Source organism: Caenorhabditis remanei, chromosome X (genome assembly GCF_010183535.1).
Source record: "Caenorhabditis remanei strain PX506 chromosome X, whole genome shotgun sequence".
Taxonomy (NCBI): Eukaryota; Metazoa; Nematoda; class Chromadorea; order Rhabditida; family Rhabditidae; genus Caenorhabditis; species Caenorhabditis remanei.
The window spans coordinates 16,834,310-16,858,375 of NC_071333.1; the positions used below are offsets into that span (position 1 = coordinate 16,834,310).

Below are 24,066 nucleotides of genomic sequence, written 5' to 3' on the forward strand. Positions count from 1 at the left end.
AAGAAAAAAAAATCGAATTCTTGTGATGTGACAGAAAACGAAAAAATAGAAGAGCGAGAAACAACGACATAAAACGGTTTAGATATGCGCGGCAATGGCAGTTGAAACACGTTTCAAACCGAAAGCTGAACATAGTCCAATAATGATTTGTAAAATAAATGCCACCCCCCACGAGACAGAAGTTAGTAGAGAAAATGTGTACAAAAATTTACCCCCTTGTCTTGTCTGCCCTTTCTTTTATGCCGTGTTGGATGAACAAAACGGAGGGCTATGAATTGGAAACAGAGGAAAGGAAACCGAATCAGAAATAGGCAAAAAGAGGCATAAACCGAAAAACGACCTCCCGATTTTTTCTTGCCCAATTTACTCCTTTCCTTCCGCATTGAGTACTACATTTGTACTACAAGAAGACAAAACGCTTCGTTTTTTTTGAATGACCGTCATCAAGTTCTTGTTCATTCTTTGTCTTCCATGTTGGTAGTCCTCCAAGAGGTAAACGAAGAAATCAAATATCAAGCAGTCTACCTCTGGTTTTTGAGAGGTTTTTTGGAATATCTGGAAAACGCTAATTAGTAATGTATTAATAGAGAGAAAAATCGTTAGTCCTAATGTAGAATGGCTGTTTGACGGTTTTCAAGAATTTTGAATAGAAAATGAGTAATAGAAAGTTAGAAACATATCTAGTAGCTAGCATGTTCTGTTTTTGGCTTTTCCAAATAACCCAACCACCGATTTTTCTACCCAAAACCTAATTTACTCGTCCCTTCTCGCTTATTTTTTTCCGAAGCCACTATAACTTGACCGATTTTTTTTCGCATAATCAATGCAGATGTTAACTGAGACTAGACGATGTTACCCTCGCTTCCCCTCACCCCACAAAACAAGCAAGAAAAGGCGGATATATCGGCGCGCTTGATCTTTTTCAATGTCAAACACATTTTTTGGCGTAAAAGAAGGGTGGTGACACTGACTGCCCCCCGGGTCCCCTCTCATCACACCCGCTTTTTTCACTTTTCTAGGTGCAGGTGACGACGAGAATAAATTTGTTTGAATGTTGTCGAATAGATAGATGTGTTTTGTGTCAATTTCAACGGATTAAGTAGAGATCGTGATACTTTCCTATTTTTTTACCCTGTTTTCAGGTTAGATGGTCTTTTTTCATCTAGCACAATTATATGTACATTGAAAGCTAATTCCATTTTTCTTCCTACGCACTTTTTCCCTAATCACTGATGACTATGCTAATTTTTATACATTTGTTTTTTCCATCAATGCATTCTATATCATTATCAATAAGTATACATGTATCATTTCGAAGAATATACATTTTCCTTTTGTTTTATTGTTCTGCTTGAGAACGAGGCGTCAACCCATCATGTCATCTTGAAAACCGTCCTGAAATTGAAAAACCGTCTATTGTCCACGCTCTCCCTTTTACGCCTTTATGAAAACTGTTCTCTTTCGGCATTTTTAGTTATTTTCATATTTTCAGTCTGCGGACGGGTGGAAATGAAAAAAAGAAATTTATGACTTGACACTTTGTTCGAAAGAGTTCCTTTCACCATTACGCCCAATGATATTGCATTGAAAAATGTATTGTCATATATTTCTTTCCATCATTTTTTCAAAAAAACTTTTCTCTGGGATGTGTTGTTGAACCTGAAACCGGCCAACCAGTTGTTCTGTCGATTTTCTCTTTTACCCCCTTTCACCGAAACTCAATTATTTGTGTTCTTTTTTGTTCGAACGGACATAGAAACAGAGACACAAAAAATTGACTGAAGAAACACGGGCACTTCAATTCGGTTTTTTTTCTCATTTATAAGTTTCTGGAACCTGACAGATTGATCGGTTGGGGCGAAAAAATGCCATGAATTTTTGAGAAAGTTTTCTTTGTCTTTATTGCTTTTTTCATATATTTTTTCAAAACCACGTCTCATTCTTTCTGAACTAAAAGATTTTTGAGTCAGCTAGCTAGTATCCTTCCGTTTCACTTTCTCCGTTCAATGATCCTACTACAAACGTACTCCTACCACTTTTTCCCCAACTTTGGTTTATACCATGAACCACTACCATGAAAGCGGTAATATCCATTCACCAGACTTGCCAATCGTTGCCCGCAACCACATTTGACAAGCCTCATTAGGTTCCTTCTCATATCTTAACATTCTTCCGTCTTCCTATTCGTTTTCAATTCTGTTCACTTTTAAGATGAAAAAATAAAGGAAAAAATGATAGGAAGAAGCTTATTGAAGCTTACAAAAGTATCTTTTGAGGATCAGGCGTGAAATTGTGGTGATTTGCGTTCTTCTTCTTCTCCTCCACTTCTTCTTCCGACGGTGATCACCGCATCTACATTCAACCGCCTAGAATCCTATCATGAGGATATTTTCTATACTATACTGATGATGTGTGAAAGTAGGAGGTGCTAGTGGAGTAGATTCAGAATCATCTTCAGATATGCGGAAGCTGTTGCATGGCTTTCGATGTAACAAAATTTTATTTCGGTTTAGGTCATGACTTTAGATCTTCATATCTTCTTCTTCTTATCTTATCTTCTCTTATCTGTAGATTGAGAAGTCAATTAACTTTTGTTAACGAACAGCTTGATTTTGTTAGATTAGCATCATTTTTTATTTGAACTTTACATTTAGAAGTTGATTTCACTAACTCGCTGCCGAAAGTTATTGAGTTACTATCTATAATAATTTCTGGATTTTAAAACTAGGAAATATCAAACACTTAAACTTTTTACAACGTTTTTACAACTAAATTCTATAGATGAGAAATCAAAATTCCTTTGTTAGTAGTCATGGTTCTTTTTTTCGTGTCACTCACTGATTTTATTTCTTCTGGAACCAAAATTTAAATCTGTCTTCTGGTGTTTGGTTTGATGGATGCCATTCCATTCTATGGTCAGGAACCACTTTACATTTCGGTTCGGTGATTCATCGATGTTAACCTCTTCTTTGGTTTTTCAAACAACTTCTATCAGAATTTCTTTGAATTCTTCTTCTTGGTAACCACATGATTGTATATCTAGGACGACGCCTATCACTTTTCTGACAATACACTAAGCACGTGTTCAATGTTTTTCGAAATTTCATTTTCATTTTCACTCCTCATTTTTCAAATTTTCCTTTTGTCATTTTTTCTCAACTGACCTCAACACAGCGATCCATTGGATGCGCGTGGCAGGGGAAAGTCACAAGTAAAGGGTAATTCAACAGTCAGACAAGAAAAAAACTTGATTTCGGTGTGCCCGCTCTCTTGTTTTTTAACTGTATCTAGCGGGGGCCGATGGGACGGTATTTTTGAGAAAACGAGAGGACACAAGACAGTCAAACAGAAAGTGATCCGAAATAAACAAAAATAGTGGGTGGGCCCTTCTAAATTGACTACTCTCATTCTGTCATTGTACACTTCTAAGTGACTGCCTGTTGTCTTCTGAAAACGCAACCGCAACACAACGAAAATCAACAAAAATGTATTACGACGAGCGCCATCAATACAACGGTGAACGCTACTATCCGAGGCAGGATCCGTTTGATTCTCCACCGAGAATTACCCATATTCATACTACTGTTCACCCATATGGTGGACCCACCAGAGGTATTGTCGTCTTAGGTTGTTTGCACTCTATTTAATTACTATTTAATTGACGTCCGATTTTTAGTATTTACAGTTATTAATATACTTGATCTTATTCTGTGTTTTCAGATATGGACATCGCTAAGACCTTTGACCATGAGCCTTTCAGGCACACGGACCCAAAGTACAAATGCCTATGCAATAAGATGCATGTGAAGGTAACATAACATGAAATACGAATTTTCCGAAACATGATTTTTCAGCAAGGATGCAAATGTATACTAGCATTTTTGATCATTGTAGCTATCATCGCTGCTCTTCTCTTGATCCTCAACTGGAAGTAAGCCATTCAACGTTTGACATTCAATCTCACAACTATATTATAGCATCGGAACCTGGACCACCCTTATCATCCACGCTATCCTCCTTCTCGGTATTATTGCTTGTGCATTCGCTTTGGTTCTTGCCATGAAAACTGAAAAAGAGAAACTATTGCTGCCAGTCGCTGGAATTGCTGTAAGTTGATCAAGTCTTATCAGAAGTGAAGTTAATTATCACCTAATATGATACAACCCGTCTTCTCTGGGCTACCCGCTGTGGTTGGTGACAGAAGGGAATGTTGGGGTTGTGTAAAAGGTGTGGTTGGTTCTCGAGACAATATTGTGATCATATGATAGACAAAAGGGAATGTAGGAATTGTTGTTTCAAATGAAAGGGAATGTTTTATTAGTTTTTTCCAGATTCTCGGAGCCATCATCTCAATTGTCTTCCTGGTCTTCACCATCTGGTCCCTTATCGATCCAAGTGGAGCTACTGGACAACTCGTGAACAACTTTGTTGTCAGCCAGAATGCTTCGCATACAGATGATCAAGGACTACACGAGAACCGTGAAGGTACTTGTGAAATTGTTTGTAAATATGTTTACACTATGGTTTTTTTTTCAGAAATCGAGACGATATCCGCCATCACTCTTGTTATTGCTTTGGCCGCACTGGCTGCCAGTCTATGGGTGGCATTTGTTGTTTACAAATACTACATGTACCTGAAGGACATGAAATTTGCGAGAGTTCCAAAAAATCAGGTGAATCATTGAATGGACTGAACATCTTGATCATTGGTCGACATTAAATTTAATTGCATCGGAATTTCGTGTTTTTTTCAGGTTCACATTGAAATCACCGACTTGAAGAAGGGAATCAACCAATAAACGATTACTGTACTTTTGTATTTTTTGTAATTTTCTCGACTTCTTTATGATACATAAATCAGAAAACATTTGAAAAGAAAATCCATGAAAAATTAGAAAATCATCTATCCTCTCTTTTATGCTTCTATTGTTTTATTTTGGAATCATCATGTCAATGCATTTTCTTTCTTTTTCTTTCCCCGTATATTTAATTCCAAAAATTGCCATTTGTTATACTTCTTTTGAAAAAATGAAAATTGTATATATCACATTATGTCAATTTATTATACAAGCTTTGAAAAATTAGACAGATTATCAGCTATGACAATTATTATATTAGAGCACCAATTGATTTTTACTCAACTTTGCGTTTCCAGGTTCACAAGTCATCATTCGTTATATCGGTGAACGCCTGGTTCCTCTGTGGAATGCCATCCTGAAAAATGAAAACTAGTTAGTCACTTATTTCGTAATAGTTAATTTGTTCCACTCACCGAAATGGTAGTTAACATCCGGTTGTAGTTATGGTAGTGTTCCATCACTCCCAAGGGATCCGCTTCTTCGACGGCGTTTTTCAAAACGATGATTGGTTTTTTAGGGTCCCTCTGAAAGATTTGAACAATGCAAAGTTTTTAGAAGAAGTTGTTACCAAAAAATAATCGCTTACCGGTAACTTATCACTTTTCTCCACGTAGTTCCCTTTAGATTGTTTCTCTTTCATAACCTGTTGTTCGATCGACATATTGTTATGTTCATATAAAATCTCTGATCCAATTGATTGTAGAAGAAGTGACATCAGAATACTCTGAAACATGAAAAAATCTGATTTGAATCCCTGGATGAGGTTTACCTGATTAGTGTCAAGAGTAATCCACTCGAATGTGTCTTTTGCCATGAGATACTCAAATTGGAAGGAGATCTTGTCCATAATCTGGGTTATCCTCCACACTCGAATTCTGGTTGCTCGGAACAAACTTGCTTTAGGGGCACCCTGTAATATCATGAAATTAAAACAAAAATATAAAAATAGAAAATACCGTTCCATCATTAGTTGTCAGAACTATTTGACGTCGTCCAAATTTGATTTCACAAGGTGTTCCAGGTGTTGGATAATCACAAGTGCAAGCTGACAGATGCTCATAGGAGTATGTTGGCAATAAGTGACATGTTCGTAAAAACTGAAACATAATAATTTATTAATTGGATTTTCCACGTTATGGCTAAATACCATTATTTTGTCTTTTCTCTGCATACAAGACTTCATTTTATACTCCAAATCTTCCTTGATAGGATCCATATGTCCGTTTTTAAAATCTTGGATAGCTTGTCGATAGATCATATCAACGAATACTCCGTCATCCAAAATCGATTCTTCAATCCGGGTATCCCAAATCAACTTTCTGAAATTAAAAATTTAGGTTCAATGTTTCGTGCTCTCTTTTTGCCAAAAAGTTTTTGGGCATACCTTATGCATAGAAAATTGTAATGCCCGTTTTCGTTGTATTTTTGATTAGCAGTACTCAATGAAACGAATGGCGCTTCGAAGTTGCGGAGGAATCGGGTTACTGTAATTAAATTAATTTTTTTTCTGAAAAAAACTAATTCGAACTTACGTAGTGGGTTAAAGTTATCTGGTGTGACTGAATAGCACGCAGCAGATGGGTCACGTCCTTTAGCCATGAATAATCCAAAGTGATAGATGAACTCGTCTTTGTTATTAAAACCAAGTTTTTCAGCAAGTATCTAAAATTTGGATGCTCTAAACCTGATACTATTAAGCGTGAACCTCACCCTCATGATTTCCAGAGTGCTATCCGACACTAAACATTTTATTGTGGTTTTCTCACCATTTCCTAGGTAGACATCTAATGACACATACTGGCTTGTAGCTCGGAACGAGTCCTGTAAAATAATTACGTTAGTTGATAAATAAGAAAAAAGAAGAAACTTACAATTTGAAATCCCAGCAACTTCTTTTCAATCAGGTAGTGTCTAGCGATTTCCGGGTATTGCACCACTGAAATTTTTTTCTTTATTTCAAAGTTGGAATCGTCTCTCTCAACGTTGAGAACTCACTAGCTTGGAAATACTTCGAAATCTTTTGCCTCCGTTCGTCAATTGCTTTTGGGTCAAGCTTAAATAATTTCTTGGCTGGAAACTCTGGTCCCTTGTATCTCTGTGAGAATTTTTGTTTAATGAGCTCCGCAAATTCATAGAGATGACTAAACCGGACGGATCCATGATACCACCCATTTATATGAATGTTGTAGGCCTGGAACCATGACTTGATATGAAATTTTTCGAGAATTAAAACATACTGTATATTTAGTGACACCATCTGAACGCTCCACTAGCTGTCTCGTATCCGGAACATCAATATGGATCATATCTGAGTATGTTGACTTATCCGTCGGATTGAACGCGTTTAATACTCGATGATCCTTGTGTTGTTCCTGAAAAAAAAAACATATATATTTTCTCACATAAAAAGATTTGTCCCTCTTCTAAAAAAATAGATATATACCCGTTCAAAAATCAATAACTAGGATGACGTCGAGTGATGAGTAGAGTAAGAAGAAAAGTGAGATGTTGGAAGACAGAATAATCATGGAATCAGAAGAAAAGAAAAACAAGAACCTGTTTTTCTCTACACACCGAGATAATACAATTTGCTAATATAAAAATGCAAATACGCTCCACGGTGAAGCTTTTCACTTGGAAAAATGAACGCATAGAAATTGAAGAAAACCTAATTCGTCTAGTTGTCACTTTCACTTTTTGTTATGTTTATGTTTCTATGTTTCCTATCATAAAATAACTTTAATCGGTTTTTCTTCACCATCTGATTAGAGTTTACTTGCTCGTGATGCATGATTTGGAAGAAAACAATAAAAAACTTCTGACTTGGAGATTAAGCATACATTTCAATCGGCTTATTCTCTACAAAAGTATTATCTTATATCATATCTTTGAATCTGATGAACAACAAACACACAGGAAAATCAGATGTTTTAAGAAAATCGACTAACAAGGAAATGAAAATAAAACCTAAGATAAATTCACAGATGTTGACCACTGGCCAAAGCAAATAATCGATGAACTGTCTCGAAAATATCGTAAATACCCAAGAGACATAGAGTGTCGGTATTGAGGAGATTGACGGGAAAAGGTGGAAGTTGGGGGAGAAAAGGAGTGCGCACAAGAGATGGAGGCAAGTGACCGGAATGGACGAGATCGTCTTTTAGTTTATGGTTTTTTCTTCTTGACAAAAATCTTATCTGTGATTGACCGATAATGCGTTTTTGCTTTGAGAGATAGAAGAACTGCTTTGGTTACTAGTTTTTATTTGGTTTGTTGACTGTAAGGTTACCAAAATATCAAAGAACTTTCGAAATTGCAAAATCGTGCAGATTTCAAAAAACCTGAGAAATCTTCTCGATAAAAATGTTACATCTTTGTTATTCGAATATATCGGAACTGGCAGGGCCAGATGTTTTTACATGTTCTATGACGCGGCTAAAAGCAATTTCTTAATATTTGTTTTGACTCAAAGCATGTCTTGTTTGAAAGGAAAAAATCAGAGAAAGTCAGAAAACATACAGAATTATTCAACTTCTTTGTCTAGACTTCTAGATTCAGTCTAGCGTATCACTTCGACAAATTACTCAAAACAGAAAATAGCACATCTTCAGCTACATTACACTACATAGTTTGTTGAAATAAGACACGCTTCTTCTTTTCTTTTTCGACTACTAACAAATTTGGAAAAAAAAACTTCACATGAATGATTCATTTGGAACAAGAAAAAAGAGACAATAGACTTCACAAGCAGAAGACACTTCTAATGGTTGTATCGAGACACATGCCGCCTTTTTATGTGTTTTCTTCTGTCTTTGGAACAAAAAAACTCTCTCGAAGAAAAATGTGGAGCAAGTACATAATCTCTTTTTCTTCAAAATCTCGAGAGGTCACTTAGTTTTGTGTTTTTTTGTCTATACAAAGCGTTTTCTACTTCTAAGTGCAATTTCCGAAAAGAAAGGAAATCTTGGGATTCAAAACTCATGTATATAGAAAAAAACAAAAAAGAATTGCATCGACCGGGAATCGAACCCGGGCCGCCCGCGTGGCAGGCGAGCATTCTACCACTGAACCACCGATGCTTGGGAGTAATGCCCCCCTGTTCCGATAGAGAAGAGAGGAAAATGGCGGCCGCCGCGAAAGAAATCAACACATATTACGCAGATATACTACGCAGATGTTCGAATTGAATGGAAAGAAAATAAAGATGAAACTTTTTTTCTTTTTCTGGGTGCGGGGGATAAAGATAAAAATATAAAACATTTTTCTTCCGCGTTTATTAATGATTATAGAAGAATGTTTATAAAAAATGAAGGGATAGATGATTTTTCATTTTGAAACAAAAATCAAAGTTTACTTTTCTATCAGAAACGTTGCCAAGGTGTTGTAATAGTCCATTCTCGTCAATACTAATGATTTGAATGATAGGAATCGACAGTTTTCATCGAAATTGGTTTTCCTTTTTGTCAAGAAAACAGAAAATGAAGGAAATGATACACTTATAAATAATGGGTTCCCCGTACACTGTGAACGATTGGTTTCTTTAAACTTACTGCTTCGTACTGATGGTCAATGATTGATGCGTTCCTCATCGACTGCTCAATTTCCAAATCTTCTTCCATCGAAGAAGTCGACGGCTTTTCTCCATAATTCCTGGCCATCGCGGAGCTTGAAACCATACCAGAACTCCTAATCTGAGAAACAAATACGGGCTTACTCCTTAATTTCATCGAAAACGGTTCAGAAATCGAGGTTAAGGTAACAGTGGTCCGTTTAGTAGAATCAATAATTGGGATAGAGTAGTAGAAGGCAAAAAAGAGAGAGAGAGATAGAGAGATGAAGACATGAGAAGGAAGGGACTCTCGGGAAAGGGGTACACACACTCCAAGACCGCAACACACACCGCTAAGACTTGGAATCTTGTCCGGCGGGAAACATATGTGAGATTGATGGACATGTTTTAATATGGCAGACTAATGTAGAGAATTTCCCCCTTTTCTAAAGTGTGGAACTATTTTTTATGGTTTTTTGGTGTCTTAAAAACTGATTGGTACAAAACAGAATTTTTTTAAACACCGCATATTCCATTTTGAAAATATGCTATTCTTCCCTTAAGATTTCGAAAAAAGTGAAATTTGAAAAGTGAAACTGTTTCACATCGTTAATGATGAAAATAATCAATTTATACAAAGCCACTTCAAAAAGACCAATTTTTCAATTCGAAAAATCTAGTATACGTCCAAAAAACCACAAAATAAGAATGTTTTTCAATTTCTAAGATGAAATTATAGATTAAAGTTGAAATATGTAATTATCAAGTTTTTTCAAAACAAACTTTAAGTTAGAATTCTATAAGTTTCCACAAAAAATACCGGTAATAACTAAAATTCGGTAACAAAACGACGCTGAACACCGGTCGGCGTTTCCGATGATTCCCGCAACGTTTTCCGATGACGATACATCTGTATTTTCATTTTCACACTTGCTTTCTTGTCAATCATCATGTCGAAACCGGTTGAATTTGAATAATCGGATCGGTCGGACTCTCTTTGATTCGTAGACTCGTGTTCAACACAGCATTGACTCAGAAACAAAGAGAACAAAAACAGAAACAAGTATTCATATAGAAAAGTCATTTACGAAGCTTTTCAACAAACAATTTCTAAAATGTTTGAAAATGTTTTGAGAATTTAATGGATAGAAAAGTAAAATTGTGACCAAAAGTACATTCTCACAGAACATGCACTAGTAAATCACTATGGCTGAATATGAATAGTGCAACTTGGTTGACAAAAAAATTAACAGATTTTATATTTAAGCTGATGATAAAAAACTCAAAACTCGAAAAACAAAATCAGAAAACAACTTATTAGTACTGCTCGTTGTCGAAACTTTTGTGGAAAATCCACTCGATTCCGACTCTCATGAACTGATATTATCTACAAAGGGTCATCGTACAAATAAGGCAAAAGAAGCCAAGGTCGCACGTGTGATCGGAAAAGACAATCGAAATGACAAGTCATTGGAAAGTGAACTTGGAGGAGATAGATCATATGGGGGCCCTACCCGTGAAGGAACAGAAAAGTTCAACCGGCTACCATTCTGCGCGATTGTATCGCAATTTGGCAGAAAGAAAATAGGCAACATAGTAAAAACTAACAGAAATAGAGAAAGAGAGCGATTGAGAAGGTGGTTGGAAAACAATGACTGGTAGACCTTCCTTTGTATGCCCGACTGCCTTTCTGCCTAGGACTGTCTCATAGTGTGTGCATTATATAATACTGTTGATTGACTCGTTTGTGAAATGAAAATAATGATAATGCTTGCATTTCGACTTTCTTTGTTTCATTTTCCATTTTCTTTTTTACTATTTGTCAATATTATAAATAACATAACCTGGTAGCTTTAGTAGATCACTACTGCATGTTGTTTGATTAATCAAACAAATAACTGATAAGAAAACGTAAACACCGATGCTCTTCTAATAATTTTGAATTTTTTGAAAATTTTTTGGTATTTTTTGTCCTTTTCCCTTAAATCACGATCTATGAAATTTCAAAATTAGTTTTACTTTTCTAACCCCTCCGCAATAACGAAATTTGAATAGATAATTCCTAATTTTCCATCTTTCTGATATGCTTTTTCGTATCTGATCATTCAACTTTATGTTTTCACAAATTAGTTACGCTAGAGTGCATCTGAATAATATACTAAAATCTACATCACCCAAACTTTCATCCATCAACGTTTAATAATTGATATTTTGATGTTTTGTACTGCGTTGATGATACATCGAAGATTTTGTTAATTGCAATAATTACACAATTTCTGTTCATCTCTTATTGTTAGCCTTTCGTTTTTTTTTTTTGAAACTTTAACATTCTCTGTGCTAACTATTTTTAGAAATGTTTTTCGCTAAAATAACTTTTATTTTTAGAGGATTCCATTCCATTTCCTGTGGTTTTTACTCTTCTATAAATAACTTTTCTCGATTTTTCCTAGTTTGATCTTTCGACTATCTCAAAAATTTTCATTTTCTTCATTTTCTCAGAACGATGCCATTTTGATTTTTTATCGTTCAATCTCTTCTTTTTGAGATATATTTATGACTTTTCACCGGAATACGAAATTGGCTACAACATGTGATCTCATAAATCTGGAATATGATTCTAGTACCAGTTTTACGACTTTCGGGAAGGAAATCTGAACCTTGTCATGAGTGTGGTCAGGAGATCAACCTATAAACTGAGAACTGTATTCAAGTCCGCGGAGTTTCTTTTTTAACGAAAAACAAGAGATTTAATTAACATAGGGATTTATTCAGATTTTCAGATGAGTTAAAAAAACCAGGAATGATTGATTTTGACGAGATTTAGGATGAGATGAAACGAGATGAGATCAGTTTGGATTTGCAAAGGCTGGTTTAGATCATACGATGATACTTTCCAATCTCCTCGTTGGTGCGGATGGTTGGGAGATCGCTGTAACAAAAATCATTATATATTTTTGATTTTCCTGTTCCCTCATTCCCCTTTCATTTCGATTAAACTCACATGTCAACAGGTGGATCGACTGCGGATCCGTTGAGCAGGGTATGCCCCTGAGCCTCTCTCTCGCGAGCCGAGTCGGAGATACGGTTCTCCTCCTCTTGTCTGGTGAGAAGCCATCCGGTGATGAGGATCAACGCAATGACGCAGAAGAGCCAGATGGCGGAGAAGGTGATGACTCCGGCGGTGGAGGAGAAGAACGCGTTGATCTGGTTGATTTGGTCCATGTTGAATGGTGGAGAGGAGGAGACGATTGGGGCAGCCATGGCTATTTAGTTGGAAAAGCACTGAAAAAATATTATAGGGGATGTTGAAGGAAGAATCAAATAAGAAATAAAGAGAATCTAATAAAAAATTGCAAAGGCTTTCTTTGGTCCTCTAGAGTGAAGTTTCATTTCGTTTCCTCATGAAAAGCCCATAATTCTTATTCCATAGGGCACATGTTCCTATGGAAACTGAGAGAATGATTTTGAAGTCTCCGCCCAATTAGCTCGCTGCATCCACCTCCCTCCAGGAAAAGAACTGAAAAAAAAACCTTCTTCGAGGAAAGAATAAAGTTGGAGATGCGGATTATGGGAAAATGGAGTCCTAAATGCTAAAGGATAATTGGTTTCGGTTACGACTTTTCTCTCCGCCATCAAAGGAATTTGCACAGATTTTATGGCTGGTTATTGAGAGTTCTTTATTTGTGTTGATTTTAGAAAAAAATCCACCAAAACACAAGAAAAAAGGAGGAAATGATAAAAATGACTTGGAGAACAATCAGACAATTTCGTAGAACGGAAAGAATCCAGCTCTGGGTTCAGGAGCAAAAATATGTACGAAATACATTTCTCCGATTATCTAACCTACGATCAAACAATATTTCAAAATTTTATGCAAGATTGTATCTTGATACGTTTCGTATAACTTGTGCTTTGATCCCTGGCAAAATTTATTTTTTCTCAAGATTGAACTGACCGGTTTTTAATATTTTACGTATTTCTGATAATAAGTGTCTGACAGTTATTGTCGGGTGAAATGAAGGGAAATGACAATCATGAAAATGCTCAAATTGTGGTGAAGATGGAGTACACGGAGTTTGAAGGAGTAGTATGCACGTTTCAGGTTGCACTGGGGAAATATTTCTGAAAAATAAACGGAACACTCATCAAAACGGTCTTGAAATGTCAAAATTCTTTAGTTAGATATATTTTTTGTTATGATCACCACCGCCATGTCGGTATCATCAGGTTATGGTGTTTTCCGAGAAGTAAGACTTCTCTTATTAACCGGCATACCAGCTTCTTTTTCTGTCTTTCATTTTTCATTCGTTTGTTAGACACTGTCACTGAAATGAAGACTGCCGATTTCATATGGGCTATTTTTCTTTACTATTTCAACGATTATAGACTCCAAACAGCGAGCGAAGACTTCCCATTATCTAGACAGTATATTCTTAATTTCCACTCGCTTCCTTGGTTTTTATGAGGCATCTCTTTTTCGCGGAGGTGATAATGCTGATAACCTGTCAAAACTCTATTCACGTGAACTTGACACAGTTTTGAGACTGGTCCATATCGGGAGGTTTTTTTTTGAAAAAACGAACGAAAAAAGACTGCAATTAAAAACGGGAACTACTGATAATGCAGGGTTTTAATGGCCAGTAGTTTTAATTTTTAAAGAAACGGTGAATTAATGGGAAATGATAATGAAAATTGATAAGGAGTAAGTTTATTCAGGGTGATTACAAGAAGAACATTCTTTCTTAAAAAATTCATTCTATTTTTTCAGATCGATTTAGGAGGTACAACATGAAATACTTTTTCAAACAGAGAAAGCATTTTTCCTGACTTAAAATCTCAACTCTGTGCTCTCTGTTTAGTAGTTCAAAGTTCATCTCGTACCGTACCACCTCAAAAGGTACAAAAGTCTAAGTTCAAGTACGACCAACCCTAAAAAAACTCGTAAGCAGACAAATGTCTTCTTATCAATGTACCATAAAGTCGTAACCGAGTCCAAATTCCAAAAACCCTAGATTTCCCCCTCTAAACACGTACGCATTCCGTGATTCTCAAATTGCCCATTTTTCACACCTTCAATGATAGTCGCTTATCATAGTGTTTGTCATAACAGGCATGCCAATATCACCATCTTTGATCTGACCGCCTCGCCGGGACTCGAACCATGTGTAAGTATCGGTTGAGAAAAAAAAAGGGTTAGAGAAGCGGAAAGGAGGCGTGGAAACTCGTAAAATCCGCGCTATAAGTTTATCAGTACGATCATATTAATATGGTGGTGAACGAATGGAAATGAACATTTTTCGAGAACCATCGAAATTCTTTTCTGATTTAATTCCTTTCATTGTGTAAACTTTACTTATATTTCAGAATCAGAGATGGTGAACGAACGACGGGATTACATCAGTGTCGTGGTCCTTTTTGTTGTTAATCTCATCAACAATATTGATAGATACACAATCGCAGGTAGAGAAAATTTAAGTGTAGATGTAATTCAAAACAATTGATTCAGGAGTGTTGCCTGATGTTCAAACATATTATAACATTGGTGACTCAATGGGCGGTATGATACAGACCGTATTTTTGATCTCGTTTATGATTGGATCCCCAATTTGTGGATATCTTGGTGACAGGTAAGTTTTGGAAGAGACATAGAATACCAACTTTTCTCGTTTTAGGTTCAACCGGAAATATGTGATGCTAGTGGGAATGGTGATCTGGCTCATTTGTGTTTGTGTTTCAACAATGATCCCAGGACATGTAAGTTAAAAGGAAATGTTGGAAATGATCATCTGAAATAAAAGGGATTATTTTCATGAAACTCAGTTTTTTCTGCTATAGTTTTACTGATTTGAAACTGCCAGGTCATTATTTTCCAGCTGCATCTGTTTCCTAATTAGTAATTATCCATTTTCACGAAAAATCCAAATTTTATTGGAAAATTTTTAAATTCAAAAACAACATTTCAGTTATTCTTTGATGAAACCGTTCAGTATCATGACCCTGAAACGTTACGTCGTGAAACATTTCCAAAAGTGGGAAGCTCTCAATGTTTGATCTTTTGAACAATTTTTATTGAGCTATTCCATGTCTTGATAAAGTTTTAGACGCTTTTAAAAATTTCCATGCCCTGTTCCCACACGTAGATCTCCAACAGATTACTTAGAATATTTGCTATCATTCTACCTAAAATCTGTCATGGCAAAATATTCAAAATGCTTAATCAGCGGCAGACCAAAATGTTCTAATTCCGATCTTCTTGGTCACGTCAACACAAACTTCCTTATTGGCGCTCTCTGCTCTCTTACCTGTAGTATTTCGCTGATAAAGAGGCTCCCCAATTTTCACACCTTTTTCTAACTTTATTGTCACCGGGGGTGTTTGATAAAAAATAGAATCAAAGGCTTGCCGACAGAAAGAGTTGAAGCTAGAAATAAAAAATAAGTGTACCTATGTTCAAAGAACATCGAGGACAAAATTCTTCTTTCAGCTTTTCCCGGTATTTCTTGTATTCCGATCTTTGGTTGGAATTGGGGAGGCAAGTTATGTGAACATCTGCCCGACGATGATTAGTGACATGTTCACTTCGGATAAACGGACTCGAGTGTACATGCTTTTTTACTTGGCTGTACCGGTTGGAAGGTTGGTCGAAAATTAATTGAACCAATTACCTGAACAATTTCCTGATTTTCCAGTGGTCTTGGTTACATCATCAGTTCTAACGTTGCCGAAGCCACCGGATCATGGCAATGGGGAGTACGAGTCACCGGAGCAGCAGGTGTCATTGCTCTTCTTGCTCTGATTTTTTTGGTTTATGAGCCGGAACGTGGTGCAGCAGATAAGCTAGAAGGAAAAACGGCTGTTAGGCAGACAACATCTTACTTGAAAGATTTGAAAATTTTGTTGAGATGGTTTGTAGAGAAACAGTATGAAAACTATAAATTGACAACTCAATAATTTCAGCCCAACATATGTTGTCACCACTGTGGCCTATACGGCCCTAATTTTTGTGAGTGGAACTCTAACATGGTGGATGCCAACTATTATCGAGTATTCTGCAGCTTGGACTAGAGGATATACAAGTATTAAAAAGCTCCCGGACGATTTTAAAACTCAGTGAGTAGCCCTAAAATCATAAAACTCAAGAAGCTAAACATTTCAAATTTCATCCAGAACTAACATCATATTCGGTCTTCTTACAACCGCTTGCGGTATTGTTGGAGTTTTAATCGGAAACTTGATTGCACAATGTTTCTTATATGGTTGGCTTGGTGCATGGAGTAAGACCAAACGTGCTCATTCGATTGGTGCTGGTTGTGGAGCTCTTCTTGCAACACCGTGTCTATTTGTGTTGTTCACTTGTGGTCATAGTAGTGAAATACTGACATGGGTGTTGGTTGGACTTTCTATTACTGGACTTTGTTTCAACTGGAGTTTGAATGTAGAAGTTTTTAATGTAGGTTTCAAAAAAACTTGGTTTATAATACTTATGGAAAATTTATGTTTCAGCAAGTTGTTGCACCTGAAAGAAGGAGTACTGCATTTTCATATGTGACAATGATCTCTCACATGTTTGGAGATGCATCTGGACCATATATTATTGGAGCGGTGAGTAAGCAGACAATCTATCTCTAATTCATTTGAACTTCAGATTTCCGATGATATCAAATCTAGCCATGTGGATTCTCCGGAATGGGATTATAAGTCTTTGGCTTATGCTTCCATGGTGGCTCCTTGTATGATGACCCTTTCTACGATACTTTATTTCACAGCTGCACTGCTTTTCCAACGAGATGCAGATAAGTTGGAGAGGGAAATGAGTGCGTTTTTGACACCTTTTCTGACTGATCTATTTCATAATCGTCTTCAACACTTCCGATAGTGCACTTTTCTTAATACTGTATTTTGTTTCAGAAAGCAAGGAAAATGATGATAAAGAAACGGTGTATTCAATCGACATCTGGGGTGAAGATACTCTCAACCAGACGTCGAAATTCTGATAACTCAAAATCTTCTAAAATATTACGATCTTTATTTTTTGTTTCTTCCTCTTATACTATACTTCCTGTCCCTCGTTCAAGTGTCATTCTGTTGTTTTTCGTTTAAATCTGCAACTTTGATGCATTCATCGCCGTATTTTCTTGTCTACTACACTTTTTCTGTATTCTTCAATTCATTCCGGTCATTTTGTCGGTTGCAATTAAACGATTATGTTTTGAAAATCTTCTAGGCACACATAGTGACACAAAAGTCAGGAGATTTCATCATTCTTCCATTTGTGTCCTCCACAAAGTTCGTTTTCATTCCTCTTTTTTTCTGATTTTTTTCTAGATTTGTTCCATTTTTTTTTCAAAATTTGTAGTTGTCATCTTGTCAATTTTTAAAAAAGAAAAGAGATATATACTGAAAAGCTGAACACTTAAATGAAGGCTGCCAAAGTCTCAAAAGTTTTAGAAAGCTTGAGTTCAAAATTATAGATATGTAAGAATGTTTTATGTATCAGCCTCTATTTTTCCAGGACAAGAATATTTCGAGTTTTCTTCTTTTCTTTTCTTTGAAAAGAAAACAGATGAAAAAATGGTAGCTGTGAAAAAATCTTTTTTTTTCATGAAAACTCTTGAAACACAGCACCGGCCAGAATTATATCCCGTGTTTTTTTTCAGTAAAAAAGGCCAGACTTTGAGAGTGATCATGGTAAAATTAGCTTTCCCTCATCATAACTTTTCAGGGATCGAATAGTGCGATTTTTGAGCGGTACATTTAAATTTGATGTAACTCTCTAGGAAGTGCCCGTACAGAAAAGTTGCCAACTGCAAAAACGAAGCTCTGTTTTTAATCTGTTCGATCCAAATTTTATTTGTAAGTAAAACTGCTTTACTATGACACACTCTCAAAATTGGAAATGTTCAACTAAAAAAAGCAAAATATGCGACAATTTGGGCTGGTACTGTAACTCGTGCCTCATTTCATAATAAATTTAGTCTTCTAAGTTTTCATCCAGAATGTTCTCCTGTAAACACCACCCTGTTTTTGTCATTTTTCAATTTAAACACTACTTACAATTAATCCGTAACCATCCTTTTTCACTTCTCTTTTTAAGGTCACATTTTAATCATAAACCTTCCCCCTCTGTGAAACCTCAAAAGAAATGAAAAATTGAAGGTTTCGCCTTTCCTCGTCATGCACCATCCCAAGGAAACGCTTCTTATCGATTCAACTAATCCTCCTTACTCCCACCTCATCAAGTACCGTTATGATAACCCAACACGTGAACAGTCTCCGCCGACCTCACTTTTTGCCGACAAGAAAAGAGTGATGAAAATCCTGGGTGGATTTTCAATTATTCTGGTTTTGGTTTTCTTGGTTGCCGGAAGTCATGGACAGGTGGGCAATTAAAAACATATGGTAAGAAAAATAAAACTTTGATTTTCAGTCTCGAGTATCGATAAGAGATTCGCTGGAAAATGAAAAAGTAAGTATTTCAGTTTTTTGCTTGATGTTTGAAAAGGAAACTGTAAATATTTTTTGTTTTCAGGATTATGCAACAGTAATTTCTCAGTCATCAACACCATTGGTAAGTTAACTCAATTTTTTTTAATATGAAAAGTTTTTTTGTTTTCAGACCTCCACGACGCTCAAAACCGTAAGTTGTTATTGACTAACTTTGAATCGAAAAAAAATTTGCTCGTTTTCTTCGAAACATGTTTTTCAAAATTTTCGGATTTTTGAAAAAGTAAAAACTGGTATATAGTTCAAATTATTTTATCAAAACACATAACCTTTGAACGCTACAATGTGAACTACATATCAATCGAATTAAAATTTTACTTAATCAGCAAAAGTGATGGAAATTGATGAAACTAAACATGTTTCATAACGGGTTTTGATTTAATGCAGTCAAGTCGGAGTCTTTCTTTGAGCTTGTTCAATTTTGTTATTGCAGGTTGGTAAAGGATGCGTGTTGAATGCTGCTGCATCCCCAGCAAATCGAAGGAAATTCAGTGGTAACATATCTGACGCTTGTTTAGGTATTGTTTTCTTTTCCATTATCATTACAATAGATAAAGTTAGAATTGTCATCAATGACATCATTTCCAGAAAACTTTCTGCATACTGAACTGCAATCATCTTTCGTTTCTCTAGTCATTTTCACTTTGTTGAAAAAGAGAAAAAGGAAAAAAGTCAATGATGACATTTTGTTTGGCGCGAAAATCTTACGATAATCCGATCAGGTGTGCAGTGCACTGCGTCGTCGAGAATTGTTCTTTTTGCCTCCTTTACTGATGTTAGATTCACTTACTGAAAACATTAATTTCCAGCAGGAGTAAAATCTAACGAATGTAAAACATGGAGGATGACAAATGCTATAATTCTGAAAAATAAGACAACTATGGAAGACAACTGCAGAAGCATTCAGAGATTCATAGACGGGGTGAGTGTATTTCCATTCTTGTTTGGAATATGTCATTGAGAGATTTCAGACCACATCTTCATGCAGTGCGAAAAGTCTCATACAGTATTTATATCCTGGCGGAGATTCTTTAAACGAATGCAATTTCATTTATCCCGTATGTCTAAAAAAACAGAAACCTCTAGTGTAACCAAACTGCTTCAGTTCAATTCGGTCGCATTAAAACGAGCCATCTCATACTTCAATCACTCTAAAACGTTAGTCCGCTTTAGTGATCAGGATAATCCGGGTGATGGAATGTTTAAACTTTTGGATCAAGTGGTAAGTAACACAAAAATGAAGTTAATTTATGGTTTGATTTCAGAGTAAATGCGTTAGTAAGAACCCTATAAAAAATGATGGCGCTATTCTGAATATTTTCACTGATTTAACTTATGGCGACCTCTGTGAAAGTAATCTTTTTATGACGTCATTCTTTGATCTACTGCTCAATTTTGTCGATTCACAGTATATTGTCAAGTTCTATTTTGTTGATCAGTATTTACAAGATCAGAAAAGTGAGTTGCCTCAAAAATGTAATAATTTGTTTTTTTCCGTTTCTAAACTATTTTTTCCAGATCACCTCGAAAATATATTAAGTGGGTGCAATTATATGAATCCAAGATCCTTCTGTGAAATTGTCGATAGAAGCAAAGAAGATGATCTTGATGAATTTGAGATATGCCTGGCGGACAACGCGTCAGATGATAAACCAAGTCAATTTGATTGGCGTAAGTTTGACCAATGTCAAAAATGTAATGTATTTCCTAAATTACAGAACTTCTCTTAATTATTGGAATCCCATGTGTCAGTCTGACAATTTGTTGTATTGCATTCTTCGTATGCTGCCTAAAATGTGCAAAACTAAAAATGGCTATGATGAGGATGAACGTTTTCTCAAACGATAATCACAACCCGCAAACCTTTGAACTTAGAAAGAAATGGCTTGGTAAACGGAAACAGTTTAAAGATATGGAGATGGGTAGTTGCAAAGATTTGTGGGTTTAAAATTTGGCGGTTCTCATTATTATAGGTCAAACTTTTAGGGACAAGCCAGCAGCATGGTCTCATTTTGCGTCCGCCAACAACTATATGGATATACAAGCACTTGCGGATGCCAATAAGTAAGTTTTTCTTCCAAGTTTATCAATTAATCAAAGTTATTTACAGAAAAGATATCTGGGAGATCGACACCAAAAACTTGCTGGTCCAAGAAGACCACCTACTTGGAAACGGTGCATTTGCAAACGTATTCAAGGGAATTGTGAAAGGAAAAATTCCTCTTCTTGTAGTCAATAATAGTCTGAATATGACAGTGGAGTCTGAAAACAACGGCCATTATGAAGCAGCTGTGAAAAAACTTCCAGCTCACGCAGATGAACAAAACCATCTGGATTTCTTCCATGAAATTGATTTTATGAAACGCCTTGGACACCATCCTCATGTTATTAGTATGCTCGGTTGTGTTTCAAATCCATATGAGCCTTTGATTATTGTGGAGTACTGCTCACGAGGAGATTTGCTGAAGTTTTTGAGAAGGCATAAGGAATATGTGCTCATGGTATGTCTGACTGCATTTGAATTCCAGATTTATTTATTTATTATGTTACAGAACAAAACTGATGACTGTCCAGTGGAAGCTGACATGTGTCTTCGCATCAAAGATTTGGTGTCTATCGCTTGGCAAGTGGCTGATGGAATGTCATATTTGGCGTCTAAAAACTTTATTCATCGAGACCTGGCAGCTCGTAACATTCTGCTCACAAAAAGTCTCACTGCCAAGGTATTCCACTTTTTCCAATAACTTTTTCACTATTCGGATGTTTCCAGATCAGTGACTTTGGACTATGCAGGTACATGGATTCAGCATTATACACTGCTAAAGGAGGGCGTCTTCCAATTAAATGGATGTCTGTTGAAGCATTGAAACTGTACGAATTCTCTGCAAAAAGTGACGTCTGGTCGTTCGGAGTATTACTTTTTGAGATTTTCTCAATGGGTGATGTACCGTATCCAACGGTACAACAGGTTGATATGCTGGAACATTTGCTAGCGGGAGGAAGATTGCCACAACCAATAAAGTGTCCAAATGAGATGTAAGATTTAAGGATGTCTTGATAAGTCATACTAATATTTTTTTGCAGATTCAACATTATGAGAAAATGCTGGGCTGAGAAACCAGAGGACCGGCCAGAATTCAATGAGATCCGCGGAGAGGTTACTGTAATGTTAAACTTGGATGACGAAAGTTATGGGTACCTGAGTGTGCAGTCAGAAGATGGAGGGCTCCCCAAATATACATCTCTTACGATGCAAGATTCGAAGGTACAGTTCGTAGATGAGGAAGATGAACTTTTTGAAACAGAAGAATGATAGAATCTATTTTTGAACTTTTTATGTCACAAATTTCCGGAATAGAATAAACGTGTCGATTTTCAACACTTTTGATGTAAACCAAAAGTATATAAAAAGCAAGAACAATGTAGTATAAGTTTTTTAATGTAACATAAAATATACGATGTTACGAAATAGTAATTCTGATTAGAGGTTAACATCGAGTGTAGAAAATTGAAAAATATTATATGAATAGTTTACAGGAAACAGTTCCATGCTCCAGTGCAGGTGGCTCCCAGGAATTGGATGAGGATGGTGACTATGATAGTGGATCAGATACACATTCTCAAAGTACATGTGCTCAATTGGACCGAGCTCTTGGTGAGCGATACGGTGAAGAGCAGGGACAAGAAATTAAACAAATTATTTGTGAAATTACTTCGAAATCTATAAAAAAGCCACGTCAGTCGTCGACTGGAACCAGAAATAGTAGTACGCATCGTTCATAATCATTTTTACTATTTTTCGTATTTTTTCCCTTCCCCAACCATCAATCTTACTGTAGTTCTACCGATCTCTTCCACCTTTCCCGTACACATTGTCACCCACCTTTGCATTGTTTTTATTCTTATTTTTACATATGTCACTCTATCGTACACAACAAGCTTACATACATTCCAACATGATGCGTCATTTTCCAACAACCCTGGGTTCTGGTCCAAATATGTTTCTTTTTTCTCTATTGAATAAAATAGTTGTGCAGTATACATATGATTCAGATGATTCATCCTATTGTACAAAACATGCAGACCGGAACAAAAAGCCGGAAATTCATTTTTGAGACATTCAAACATGTATTTGATACTTCTTTTTTTACTGCTGGTTTCTTATGGAGCCACGGAAACTACTAGGGTCCGAGCATCCGTCCATTGTGGGTTTCTCAAAAAAGAAGGTCTACCAATTGTTTCATTGATGGAGGAGGATTTCTCAAGTGGTAATGAATAGTTTATCTTTAGTGCAACAATATAATATATTCCAGTTCCAATTCTCAATTGGTTTGATTCTGACGACCTTTTGGATGAGACCACAGTGGATTATGGAGAGCACTTCACATTGGACGGCAGCGAGGTAGAGATGTTCAGTACGGAACCATATCTTCGTATACGACACAAATGCTTTGTAAGTGCCATCTTGAGACTATAGAACTCCCTTAGCTCACTTGGGCGCTGAGTGCCTGAGAAATTGAAAACAGATGGGTTCTGGTCCCTTAATGAATTTAATTGCAGACAATGGAAAGAGAGGACTTTGTAGATTTGGCAAATTTCGTTGAAGACCCCATGGGAATTATTCATGTCGGACATATTGTTTTAACTCATCAAGGATACAAAATTAATCCCATGCAACTTCAAGCTTAATAACTTTATATATGGCCCCTGGTATATGTTGCATTATGTTATGTTGTACATGATGTACTTTCTTATCTTGAATTTTCTTATCTAAAATGTATCTTCCATTGTCTCCAGCAAAACTTTGATGTGCACAATTAATATGAATCATACAACATAGAAAATTTGCTGAGTTTTTCTTCTAAGTTAAGCCAATGAGCATTACAAACATAATGATCGACAAGTGCTCATTCTCAAATATTTGTTACTTCACGGTCCGTTGCTCATAAGCCAAACTGATTGCATAGAAAGTTCGCCTCCTTGAACCGGAGGTCATTCTTATGTCGGTAATTCGTGAGTCACCTGACACGAGTCGCCGGAGGAAAAGAAGAGAGAAAAAGAAGAAAGATGGCAGTGTCCGATAATTTACAATGTATGTTTGTATGGAATCTGTGTGACCGGCGTACCGTCAACCCCGATGCCGCCTGATTTGTA

At 36.3% G+C, this 24,066-nt stretch overlaps 7 protein-coding genes across 7 annotated transcripts; 5 read left to right on the forward strand and 2 right to left on the reverse strand.

The window, feature by feature from the left end:
* Positions 1-3,485: 3,485 nt before the first annotated feature.
* Positions 3,486-4,799, forward strand: GCK72_025385 (uncharacterized protein; the record flags this gene model as incomplete). Its single annotated transcript, XM_003103566.2, has 7 exons — positions 3,486-3,612; positions 3,721-3,809; positions 3,855-3,931; positions 3,978-4,107; positions 4,332-4,485; positions 4,537-4,673; positions 4,755-4,799. The coding sequence occupies 7 exons, from the start codon at positions 3,486-3,488 to the stop codon at positions 4,797-4,799; spliced, it is 759 nt and encodes a 252-aa protein (XP_003103614.1).
* A 358-nt stretch (positions 4,800-5,157) lies between these two features.
* GCK72_025386 (uncharacterized protein) lies at positions 5,158-9,535 on the reverse strand (the record flags this gene model as incomplete). Its single annotated transcript, XM_003103638.2, has 13 exons — positions 5,158-5,214; positions 5,273-5,383; positions 5,446-5,583; positions 5,629-5,769; positions 5,816-5,956; positions 6,007-6,178; positions 6,244-6,343; positions 6,392-6,521; positions 6,570-6,680; positions 6,731-6,795; positions 6,855-7,050; positions 7,097-7,231; positions 9,410-9,535. 13 exons carry the CDS (start codon positions 9,533-9,535, stop codon positions 5,158-5,160), a joined length of 1,623 nt encoding a protein of 540 aa, XP_003103686.2.
* A 2,744-nt stretch (positions 9,536-12,279) lies between these two features.
* Positions 12,280-12,669, reverse strand: GCK72_025387 (uncharacterized protein; the record flags this gene model as incomplete). Its single annotated transcript, XM_003103572.2, has 2 exons — positions 12,280-12,337; positions 12,410-12,669. The coding sequence occupies 2 exons, from the start codon at positions 12,667-12,669 to the stop codon at positions 12,280-12,282; spliced, it is 318 nt and encodes a 105-aa protein (XP_003103620.1).
* Positions 12,451-12,717, forward strand: GCK72_025388 (uncharacterized protein; the record flags this gene model as incomplete). The annotated part of the gene is made up of 1 exon (XM_053736319.1): positions 12,451-12,717. The coding sequence occupies one exon, from the start codon at positions 12,451-12,453 to the stop codon at positions 12,715-12,717; it is 267 nt and encodes an 88-aa protein (XP_053579885.1).
* A 2,063-nt stretch (positions 12,718-14,780) lies between these two features.
* On the forward strand, positions 14,781-17,402 carry GCK72_025389 (uncharacterized protein; the record flags this gene model as incomplete). Its single annotated transcript, XM_003103656.2, has 10 exons — positions 14,781-14,868; positions 14,915-15,035; positions 15,081-15,162; positions 15,893-16,044; positions 16,098-16,313; positions 16,366-16,518; positions 16,576-16,858; positions 16,912-17,010; positions 17,054-17,222; positions 17,317-17,402. The coding sequence occupies 10 exons, from the start codon at positions 14,781-14,783 to the stop codon at positions 17,400-17,402; spliced, it is 1,449 nt and encodes a 482-aa protein (XP_003103704.2).
* Positions 17,403-18,582: 1,180 nt separating this feature from the next.
* On the forward strand, positions 18,583-22,695 carry GCK72_025390 (uncharacterized protein; the record flags this gene model as incomplete). The annotated part of the gene is made up of 17 exons (XM_053736320.1): positions 18,583-18,786; positions 18,836-18,874; positions 18,938-18,976; positions 19,025-19,045; positions 19,346-19,430; positions 19,722-19,834; positions 19,884-19,970; positions 20,018-20,134; positions 20,178-20,370; positions 20,431-20,583; positions 20,631-20,850; positions 20,899-20,976; positions 21,023-21,413; positions 21,465-21,635; positions 21,683-21,948; positions 21,997-22,177; positions 22,450-22,695. The coding sequence occupies 17 exons, from the start codon at positions 18,583-18,585 to the stop codon at positions 22,693-22,695; spliced, it is 2,604 nt and encodes an 867-aa protein (XP_053579886.1).
* A 463-nt stretch (positions 22,696-23,158) lies between these two features.
* On the forward strand, positions 23,159-23,601 carry GCK72_025391 (uncharacterized protein; the record flags this gene model as incomplete). The annotated part of the gene is made up of 3 exons (XM_003103562.2): positions 23,159-23,180; positions 23,226-23,365; positions 23,473-23,601. 3 exons carry the CDS (start codon positions 23,159-23,161, stop codon positions 23,599-23,601), a joined length of 291 nt encoding a protein of 96 aa, XP_003103610.2.
* Between the last annotated feature and the right edge of the window lie 465 nt (positions 23,602-24,066).